The following is a 10,580-nucleotide window of genomic DNA, read 5'->3' as shown; positions in this document are numbered from 1 at the left end:
CCAAGCCAAGATATGCCTAATAGTTAAATAGGAGTTTGATGTTTAAGATTCCAAAAATGTCATCAGGGCTAGTTTATAAATCAGCTAACTGCCCTGACTTGAGAACTATGGAGTTAATGAAGTGTGAGGACCTTTGGCAGGGCGGTCTCCTCTCTCACTAAACTGTACTAACATGTGTTTGCATGCACTTGTGCATGTGGTGTAGGAGGGTCTTCTTTCTACATGTTGCCTTCATTGGTTAAATAAAGAGTCTGCCTTGGCCTTTTGGTAGGACAGCAACTTAGATAGGTGGAGTAGACAGAACAGAATGCTGGGAGAAAGAAAGAAGAGAGCTGCCCACCATGAAGCTGCCAGTTCAGACATGCTGAATCTTTCCTAGTAAGTCACAACCCCGTGGTGACATACAGATTATTAGAAATGGGTTGAATCAAGATGTAAGTTAGCCAAGAAGAGGCTAGAACTAATGGGCCAGGCAGTAATCTAATTAATACAACTTGTTTACTTTGGGTATAAACTAGCTGGGTGGCATGACACAGCCTGCCGCTCCTTTTACTACATGCATGTGTACCCAAGGAGGCCAGAGCCACCGAAACTCCTGGAGGCAGAGTTACAGGCAAGTATAAACTGATGTGGGTACTGAACTCAGGTCCTTTCCAAGAGCAGCACTTGTTCTTAACAACTGAGTCACTGCTCCCATGACTCAAGACTTTTGTCTTTGATAAACCACAATCTTGTATATTTTTTTTTTTTCAAGACAGGGTTCCTCTGTAGATCAGGCTGGCCTCGAACTCAGAGATCAACCAGCCTCTGCGTTCTGAGCATGCTGGGATTTAAAGCGTGCACCACATTTTTCTTATGTATTTTTATGTGAGTACTCAATTTGCATGTATGCCTGCATGCCAGAAGGTATCAGATCTCATTATAGATGCTACTGAGTTGCCCTATAGTTGCTGGGACTTGAACTCAGGACCCTAGAAGAGTCAGTGCTCCTAACATCTGAGCAGTCTCTCCAGCCCTGGTCTCAACTTTTATAACAATGTAACTTCTATGTGGACTTTTCTGCAAGTGTTTTGAAATGTATTCCTAGAAAAATATGAATAAGCCAGCCTGGTCTTCAGAGCAAGTTGAAGGACAGGCTCCAAAACCACAGAGACAACTCAAAACATTGGGGGAAAAAGTTGAGAGTATTGGTGATATTAGGCCAAGTTTGAATTTTTCTTCACAATTAACATTTCTAAAGATTGCTCAAACACCACAAGGGATCCATGTGCACACACATACACACCTTGTTGGGAAGGCTGCTGCTATCGTTTCCTACCTTGCTGCACCGAAAGGGCTGTTTTGGAGTCAGTCCTTTCCATGTGCTCCAGGTTGTAGGAACTGGTGTCTGAAGGGGCAAGGCCATCCATCTTACCAGCCTGCCCACCTGCTTTCTGAGCTTAGCAGTTTGGTTAGGATGGGGGAGAACGCCAATGATTAAGTACATTCTTACTCTTAAACCACCTCAATGATCTTTGTTTTCTTCAAGTCATACATAAAGACTTAACTAAAATTTTATTTTAAAAAGACTTTATTTTGATCAGGGAAAAATGACAATCTCAATGTCAACTTGTCACCTAATTGTAAGTTTGAACTCACAGGTATTTCTTATTCTGGCACTGTACCTATTAACATAATGTGCTCTCCCTTCTATTGTCTTGGTTGCAATGATTTTTAATAGCCCAACACTGGTATTTGGCCATAATAAAACGAGGCCAGTGCATTTTAACTTGATAGCCTAGCAAGTACAAATATCAGAACAAAGTTGTTGTAGGCATTTAAAAAAAGGTTATCAGTATAAAAAGCTTACACTGGTCTTCTAAGACCAAGTACTCTAAACTTGAACAAATCCCAAACCTAGAATCGTCTGTGGAACCATGGAAACCCCTTTTCTGAGTCTAAGCATTCAATGGAAAAGTTTTCAATGCTCCAGAAGATAGACCATATGACTTATCTTTTCCACTGCCCCTTTCCTCTGCCTCAACACAGAACTGCTTAAATCTACTTAGCTCATGCACTATGGTGGGATGGATGAACCAATTAGCTTTCCACTGCATCCAAACCTCAGGACAATCCCATACATCTGACGAGGCCCCTACTACCAGTGACAGCATCCTTCCCTTGCATTTATTCATCTATAGTACTAAAACCCCAATAACTATGGTGATCAGCTAAAGCTTTTTCTAGCAGACAAGCCATTAACTCTTAAAGCATGAGCCATCTATTATCATACACGATTTGTCAGATACAAAGCAAAGATACCATTTAACAAGCTTTGTGCTGCTAACACTTTTCATCTTTTATGGTGAGAAACTAGGGCTGTATGGATGCTCAGCTTAAGCAGCACTGTGCCAGCAAGGCAGTCCTAGCCCAGCAAGGTGCTTCCCTTATAAACAGTCTGAAAGCACAGCTCCCACTAGACAGTGCCAGTCTCCAGAAACCCTGGGGAAAACATCCAAAGGTATGGAATGAATCTCACTTAACAGAGAAATGAAGCCTTAGACTGTAATCACAGAACACCTCTACAGAAACCAGGAACAAGGGGACACTAGGACCAGTTTCTTCCTGTGGACCAATACCCCCTATAAAACAAGCTGCGCCTTAATTATTGCTTCTTTATAAAATTACATTTCCACAGAACTATGTAGTACCTGACGCAGAAAAACAATCACATAAGGAAGCATTTATTTGAGGTTTAACACGAATAATACAAACAAAAATTTGTGTAAACACAAATCCACATTGAGTCATAACACAGATAGCAAAGGACAAAGTAAAAACAAGAAACTAATTGGCAGCTATATACAGTTGGACACAATCGTGTCATGTACACTAGAAAGTCTTTTACAAAATAATCATCTCAGGTCAACACAAGATCAAGCAATCTTCAATGTCGTCCTGTAAGATGGTTTCTTTACACCTCCTAAAACAAAAACAAAACAACCATTAGCTGTATGCAACCCTCACAAGTTTGCAAAGGTCCACTTTCATGAATTAAGTCCTCACTTTATTCTTTTCTTCAACAATTAAAGATCACATGCATGATTACCGACAAAGTGTACTTTGGGTGCTTGAAAAACTCACTGTGGAGTTCCCAAATGATATTTGGTGGATTCGCTTTAGAACACAGGAATGTAATCTTTCCACAGTTATAAGCCTAGCAGAAAAAGGCCAACTAGAGGCATAGCTCTAGCTAGCCAAGTAGAATGCTATCAACCAACACAAATTTCAGGCAGGTTTAGAATATTAACATGACAACGAATTGCTTTGTGCATATGATCTTTAACTTATATCCCAGATTTAAAAGTTCTTGTTTTGGTTTGTAGATTTCACTATTAGCTATAAAAAGAAAAAGCAAGCATTAAATCTTAAAGAATGGACACTTAAAATGAGGCTCCACAATTGAAATACAACACTAAACAGAAGACCAAAATGATTAAGCTGTAAAAAGGCATTTATGTACTTTAACTCCTGCAAAAAACCATTTAAGTTAAGTTTAGACACTTAATCTCCAAAAAGATTAAAAAGAAGCAAAGTCTGAAGTTTCCACTTTTAATCTTTACGCTGGTACATGAAGTTGGAAGAGACCATACCACAGGACAGCCTTTTCTGGTGTATGCCTTGCGCTCTGCCCGCAACGTGCGACCCCCAGAGATAGACGTGGTCAGGGTGACACACGGCCTGCAATGAAGTTCCCGCTGGCGGGTACAAACAAGGTATAATGTCAGAGTTAGAAGACAACATTCTTGTTTTCCTTAAGTTGTACCCATTTCAGTACTTTACCTGTTAATAGTTCTAAAAAAAGTTTAAACCTCCTGGTACACAAAGCAAACAGAAAAACTCTTAAGTTTTTCTGTAATTCTAAAAAAGGTGAGGTAAGACTTTAAAGTTAAAGATCTATAGACACTTTAGGCAAAACAGGCTCATAAAGCAATTACAAATTTACAATTTAGTAAAGACTACATATATTGTTTACTCTTTTCCATTTGTCTATTGATCTTTAAATGAAATCAGACATTGCCAATGTTTCCTTGTAAGCTCACACACCTGCTTTCTCCCAGGTCCTCCTCAGTAGGGCTGGTAATTGTTCTGGTGATTGCCACCCCCTCGGGATGCCTTGCCGTAAGTGCTCTGTTGACCTAGTTTGAAAGGATACATGTTTTACTTACTAAGACAGTTTCCTATAAAACCGCCCCTTAAAACTACGCATGCTGAACATTAAAAATATCAAGCCATCTTAACAGCCAATAGAGTTGCAATTGCACTTTAAATAACCATCACCGTCTGTTACTTTCCTATGACTACACAATATAACTTCACTCCAATCATCAATAGGAAATTCAAACACACAAACAACTTCAGAATGGGAAAGTACTTCAAAACTGAATTTAATGCCACTGGTTTATAAAATTAAGTTAAGTATTCTTACCGCTGTAGTCTGCATATCCCTGTCCATATCCATAGTTCCCATAGTTATACCCAGTATAATCATATCCGCCATAGCCACTATAGTTTTGATCACCACCATAGGCACTATTATAATTTCCATATCCTTGATCATAATAGTTATTAAATCCTTGGTTCCAGTTTTGGCCCTGACCTGAAACAATGCACAATGATGGTTAGGAAACCACTCTGGACCCTCCCAATGCTAACACAACATGATGCATTCTGTCCCCTACACTGTACTCTACAACAGAACACCCCCCACAAACCAGCCTTTACCATGTGGGATCATCATAGATTCAATCTAGCTGCCTTTTCTTATGGTCCAATTGTACCTAGCAGTTAACTGCCTCAGCTTAAAAAATCAGTGTCCCCCAAATTAAGTCTCACCTCTTCCACGTCCCCTAGCACCACCTCTTCCACCAGCCGTCCCACCTCGTCCACCTTTTTGTTGTTGCTGTTGCTGCCTGTATACCTCTTTGGGTTGTGCAACTTTGATTTCGCACTAAAAACAAACAGAATTTTTGCTTATGTTCTAAGCTCTGAACACAAAACCACTTTTCTTTTCAAACAGGTTTTTCACACCCACACTTTTCTGAATGTAATTCAATTCATTTACCTTCCCAGAACCTATTTGATGGTATCTGCTTTCTAACAATTTCTTTACTGGCTCTTCATCTGTATATGTGATAAAACAGAATCCTCTTCTCTCATTTGTTTTTGTATCCATGGGAAGCTCGATATTTTCTATCTGAAATCAGGTGCACATTCAAAACAAAACCAGCAGTTAAGGGAAGCGAATAGGTGCTACAGGCTTCTCACCAACGTCACAAGCACATCTTACTGAGCATCACTTTTTAAAAAGTCGCTACATTCTTTTAAAGCATCTTCTACCCCAGAGCGGCCACCGGTTGGCCACACATCACTTTAAGCCTTTGAGCTTTGGCTATCCGAGGCTTCTACTATAGCACAGAAAGCAGCCATTAAGACGCAGTAACTAGAGGGCACCCGAGCATTCAGTCCTATCCTGTGAAACATTAATGACCACTACACAAAATTGACCATGCACGAGTATTTAAAAAACACACCAGATGCATGCAAACAAGCACAGCCCACCTCTCCAAAGGCTCCAAAATATTCTTTGATTTGTTCTTCTGAAGTATCTGGACTCAATCCACCCACAAAAACCTTTTTAGGGGGTTCTTTTCCCTTTAAAGCTTTGGCCCTTTTGGGGTCTATCAATTTGCCATCCAGTTTGTGTTCTTTCAGTTCCAAAACCTGGAAGACAAGTTAGTTTGACAGGAGCTTAGAGGCCCGGAGCAATTTAAAGGCGACACTAAAGGCACAGTTCAGACCACATCCCTACCTTATCCACACTAGCAGCATCTTTGAAAAGCACAAATCCAAATCCTCTCGATCTTCCAGTGACTGGATCTGTTTTAATTGTGCAGTCTACAACTTCCCCAAATCGAGACAAATACTCAGTCAGATCTTTCTTGCTTGTGTCCCAGCTCAAGCCTCCAATAAACATTTTACTAGAAATAAAGTTATAAAAAAAAAAAAACAGGCTTAATAGTAATTTCGCGACTACTTCAACCCTGTAATTAAACAGTAAAAAAAAGTACAGGGTAATTTATTCACTAAGTGCAATCAATCTGTTTTGATTACAAACGCTAATAGGCCACAAAAACCTTAAGATCACTTGCTCGGAGCAGCAGACAGGTTGCTTTCTACCGTGCAAACACAAAACGCCAACAAAATCCCGTAGGGGTTCTGCTCCGATGACTTTGGGTTGCAAAGTACAACTTCTACAACCGAATCCCCCACAACTTAAAGTGAACTTTCACCCACAGCCCTAGACTCAACTTGCTACCTAAAGAACTCCGCGCATCAGTCAGCTACCGGCGCCCAGACCAAGCTGCCCAAACCTCCCCAGGAAAAGCCGCCCCGGCCGCAACACACACAATGAAGAGGCGGTGGCAGCTGCAGCGTGCGGCGCACCGAGCCCGGCCCCTCCCCCGCGGCGCCTGCGCACTCGGGACACCGGCGGCGCCGCCCTCCTCCCCCCAACCCCTCCTCCCTTCCCCCACCCGCGGCGGGCCTCTCGAGTCACCCCGTCTTACTTTCCACTAGTGGGGAAGCTACTGGGGTCCAGCGGGCACGCGGAGAATCGACTCGGGGAAATAGTGGGGGCAGCGCGCGCAGCTCCAGAGGGACGAAGGGCGCGCGCGGGGCCCTGGGGGAGGGGAAGAGCGGAGCGTGCGGTACCCGTCATCCTGCTGATTCTTGCTCGCGTTGATCTTGGATCCCTCTGCGAACTCCTCTATGTTGCTGTACTCGTTCATGTCCTCCATGGTGGCGGAGCCGTCGGCAAGGGGTTGCTGGCGCGCAGTGCGGGTCCCGGCGGCGGCGGCAGCGGCGGCGGCGGAGCGTTGTATGGAGCCGGATTTAAAATGGCGGCGGAAGAGATCCGGCCGCCGCCTGCGCCCTCCCTTTATAGCCGCCCCGCCCGCCAATCGGGAGGGCTGCTGGGCGGTGACGTGGCGCGGGCTCCGGCGCGCCCCCTGCCGGGAGGCGCTGGAAGCGAGCGAAGGGAGGAGCGGGGCGAGCTGCCGGGGCGCCCGCGGCCGCCAATGGGAGAGGCTGCGGGAGGCGAGAGCCGCGGGAGCGGAGGGGAACAATGGCGGCGGCACATGGGAGAGCCGGGGCGGGACCTCCATCGCGGTGCTCCGGGTGAGGAGCGAGGTGGCGCTGGGGTTCGGGCTGAGCAGACAGGAGCGATCAGACGAGCGAGCCCGATGCGCAGCAAACCCCGGGCCGCGCCGTCGCAGGGCCACAGTCCCTCTTGCCTGGAGAGCCTTTTGTGTCGCGCGTCCGGTCCGGCCCACTCCCGTCCTGCGCCCTCAGTCCCCCAGTGCGGAGCCGCGGCGACGGCGACGGCGGCGGCTGGGACCGCCTGGCTGCTCCGGGAACAAGGCGGCGTGCACCCGAAGCTGCAGCGCGCTCGCTCGCCCGCCCTCCCGCCCGGCGCACGCGTGTTCTGTCCTCGCGCCGGACCCGCGATGACCCCCTGGGTGGCGGCGGCTGTTCCGCCGTCGCCAAGGGGCGGTGTCGCCTGGGGGGGTCTCGGCTGCAGGGTCTCCGCAGCCCGGGTCCGAGCGGCCTCCCCGGCTGGCTGTGGCCGCGGCGGAGGGCGGGGCCTGCTCGGATGACTGAAGCGGTGCCCAAGCGCGCGCGGTGGGCGGGGAAGGGGTCAGGTGCGGGCCAAGGCAAGGGGACACTCACGTCCCCGGCGCGCCACTCCAGGGGCTCTCGTCTGCACGTGCCCCGGCCGTGCCACTCGCGCCGACTTCACCAGGCTGCGGAGGGCTCGCGCCCGCGCTCCGCGCTCCGGGCTCCGGGCTCGGGGGTTCGCTTCTTTGTTCCCGCCCACGCGAGGCCCATTTTGACGGATCGTGTTCGCGGCTCGCCGGTGGCCAATCGGTGCACGCGCCCTGCTTTCCCCGCCCCCTGGGGACCCCGGAGCACCGCCCCTCTGCCTGCTCACGTGGTCCGGGCCTGCGCTGCTTGTCTGCTCTTTGGGGTGCAGCACCTTGGGCAGCTTAGTCTGCCATTGCGGGTCCCCGGAGCGTTCTCGCCTCTAGGCGCTCGTCGCTCCCGGCGCTCCGATCGTTGCTGGGCGTCCCGGGTCGCAGGCGGCGCTCTCCCGTTTACCAGCGAGGCCGAGCCCGTGGTAGCATCCGTCAGGGAAATGGTCGTGGTTTCGGTGCCCGCCGAAGTCACAGTTATCCTGTTAGATATCGAAGGTACCACAACCCCGATTGCTTTCGTGAAGGTGAGGGGCGGAAGGGAGCGGCGGAGTTATTTGTGCCTAAAAGCGTCTGAAAAAGAAATTTAAGTGTTGCGGATTTTGCCTGCGGGCTCGAGGAGACGTGGTGTGGCTTTGCGTCTCTGGAATGGGGAAGAGCGAGGCTGCGGGGGTGCTCGCGCCACCATCTTCTGCCTTCCCTGTCCTTGCTTTTGGTTAGGTGGAGAAGGATAGGAAGAAGTGGAGGTGATCTCAGCAAAGACTTGGGGGAAGGCTGATCAGCTGGGAGGAGCTGGGATGACGGCAGCGCCCGTGCCCTGGCAGGTAGGTGTGTACCCTGCCTGTGGCCTGGTGCCTGAGCGTCCACCACGTGCTTGGTTGCGGCCTGGAGAGGTAGTGGCCTTGGTTAGTGGTCCTTGAGGTTTAGGTCTTCCCAGTGCAAAAGACAGAAGGGAAAGTTTTCCGGTGGCTCTGGTACCTTGGAATGATTGCTTTCCGCACCATCTCTCCTGTGCTGGTGAGTGGCCGAGCTGTGTACGTGCGTACTTCACTTGACCTCCAGAACACTAGACCGAAATTCCATTCATTGTCCCTAGAAAACCACGCTTTGCTTTCTTCCATGTACTCAGTTTAATCACCCATATTAACTGCAGATGTTTATGTAGAATAGCTGAGATAGGATAGGGAAAATTTCTATCGTCTAGTAAATTGTGCAGCCTGTTTTAACTTCTCTTTTGGTTGTTTACGTTTTACAATTACCCAATTTTCTGAGTGTAGATCATAATATTTTTACACAATTTTAGATTTCCAAATGTAACAGCTACTTTGTTTTTGTTTTTATTTTTAATTTATTTTCGTAAGGCAGAGTCACTCCCTCAATTTATAACCTGGGTTGGCCTCAGACTCCCGGCAATCCTGCCTCATCCTCCAGGGCTGAGATCATAGACAAGTGTCACCAAACCTGGCAGCTCTCTACTCCCCCCCCCCCCCCAAAGAGTCATGGTGCTTTGGAAGCATAATGGAGGTCCAGAGAAAGTCCACTTGGCCATTTCCCCAAGATTTTAATTACAGTAGAGAGCACTGGGAAATTTCAAGACTGCTTAAATGCTGAAAACTGCATCCATTTTCATGTTATATAACTAGCTGCTTTGTGTGTGTGTGTGTGTGTGTGTGTATGAGAGAGAGAGAGGGGGGGGGCAGGAAGGCAGGCAGGCATAGGGGTTATAGGCTGTGTGAGTCCTCAGGAGGGCGGCCAGCACTGAGTAAGAAAGGCTTAGACCGTCTGAGGGACTAAGCTTTGGAACCCTCTGAAGAGAATGACCCATTCACATCCGTCTCCTGCTTTTCAGCATGGAGCTGGGAGTTTAAAGGTGTTCTGTTAAAACATTGTTAGTCAGGTAGGTCTTGTGTCCTGCTGTTTACATATGAGATTTAAACTTGTCCTATGAAGATGTATGCACTATCCGAATTTAATAAGGTTCCAAAAGGTTACGTAATTTAAATGCCTTGGATTGGAACCCAAATTGTAATGATTAAAACCTCTTACTCTTGACTGGAAGGGCTCATTGGTAGAAGCTTATCCAGCATGGTGTTAAAACAGCCATAACATTAGGTGTCTCAGGGTTTCTATTGCTGTGAAGAGACAACATGACTGTGGCAACTCTTACAAAGGAGAACATTTAATTGAGGGGGCTCGCTTGCAGTTTCAGAGGTTCGGTTCATTATCGTCAGAGCTTGCAGCATGACAGCATGCAGGCAGATGTGATGCTGTTGGAATAGCTGAGAGTCTGACATCTTGCAGGCAACAGGAAGTGGGCTGTCACACTGAGTGAAGCGTGAGAAAAAGAGACCTCAAAGCCCGCCTCCACAGTGACCTACTTCCTCTAACAAGACCATACACACCTACTCCAACGAGGCCACACCTCCTAATAGTGCTACTCCCCACTTGGGGGCCATTTTCTTCAAACCACCACACTAAGTATGGTGTTGGAGGTCTGTGATCCCATCACTAAGGAGGCAGGCACCTGAGAATTTCAAGGTCATCCTTAGCTACAGAGCAAATTTGAGGCCAGTCTGGGCTACATAAGACCCTCTCTTTAAAAAAAAAAAAAGTCAATATTTCTGTTATTGCACCTAACATTTTTAAGTTAGTTATTTTTATTTCATGTGCAAAGACCACTTTGTCCCCTCCCCCCCGTGGTGAAGTAATGAGCATTTCCTTGAGCCTTCTTTTAGCCTGGGAAGACGAACTAGCACCAGTCAGCAGTTTTTGTGGTTATCTTACCTG

General features: G+C 47.4%; 2 protein-coding genes across 10 annotated transcripts in view; one reads left to right on the top strand and one right to left on the bottom strand.

Moving 5' to 3' along the window:
* Positions 1–2,702: 2,702 nt before the first annotated feature.
* Hnrnpdl (heterogeneous nuclear ribonucleoprotein D like) lies at positions 2,703–7,382 on the bottom strand. 8 transcript variants are annotated; one of them, XR_005285094.2, is made up of 9 exons: positions 6,754–7,373; positions 5,852–6,020; positions 5,602–5,763; positions 5,105–5,236; positions 4,876–4,990; positions 4,469–4,639; positions 4,087–4,178; positions 3,633–3,737; positions 2,703–2,962 (listed from the first exon to the last, which is right to left on the bottom strand). XR_005285094.2 is itself a non-coding variant. In XM_038327284.2 (8 exons), the coding sequence occupies exons 1-7, from the start codon at positions 7,203–7,205 to the stop codon at positions 4,108–4,110; spliced, it is 1,272 nt and encodes a 423-aa protein (XP_038183212.1). In that variant the 5' UTR covers positions 7,206–7,373; the 3' UTR covers positions 2,703–3,737; positions 4,087–4,107. The 8 variants fall into 8 exon arrangements, 7 of the variants coding, with proteins under 7 accessions (XP_038183212.1, XP_038183224.1, XP_038183240.1 ...); XM_038327284.2 differs by having other exon boundaries at positions 2,703–3,737; XM_038327296.2 differs by lacking the exon at positions 3,633–3,737.
* A 638-nt stretch (positions 7,383–8,020) lies between these two features.
* Positions 8,021–10,580, top strand: part of Enoph1 (enolase-phosphatase 1) — a 29,763-nt gene continuing 27,203 nt past the window's right edge. Inside the window, exon 1 of one of the 2 annotated variants that reach the window (XM_038327330.1) lies at positions 8,021–8,320. In XM_038327330.1, the coding sequence (XP_038183258.1) occupies positions 8,237–8,320 (84 nt within the window). In that variant the 5' untranslated portion in view covers positions 8,021–8,236. The remainder of the gene's footprint in view (positions 8,321–10,580) is intronic. The other variant, XM_038327343.1, reaches the window with a different exon arrangement.

Source organism: Arvicola amphibius, chromosome 1 (genome assembly GCF_903992535.2).
Source record: "Arvicola amphibius chromosome 1, mArvAmp1.2, whole genome shotgun sequence".
NCBI classification, from domain to species: domain Eukaryota; kingdom Metazoa; phylum Chordata; class Mammalia; order Rodentia; family Cricetidae; genus Arvicola; species Arvicola amphibius.
Note: the sequence above shows the minus strand (reverse complement) of the source record. Positions and strands in the feature narration are given on the sequence as shown.

Coding starts and splice junctions, on each gene's coding strand:
- Hnrnpdl (XM_038327284.2), bottom strand. CDS start 7,205: ATGGAGGTCCCGCCCCGGCTCTCCCATGTGCCGCCGCCATTGTTCCCC. Junction 5,764..5,851: donor ATGCTGCTAGTGTGGATAAG/GTAGGGATGTGG, acceptor CTTGTCTTCCAG/GTTTTGGAACTGAAAGAACA. Junction 4,991..5,104: donor ATCAAATAGGTTCTGGGAAG/GTAAATGAATTG, acceptor GTTTGTTTTTAG/TGCGAAATCAAAGTTGCACA.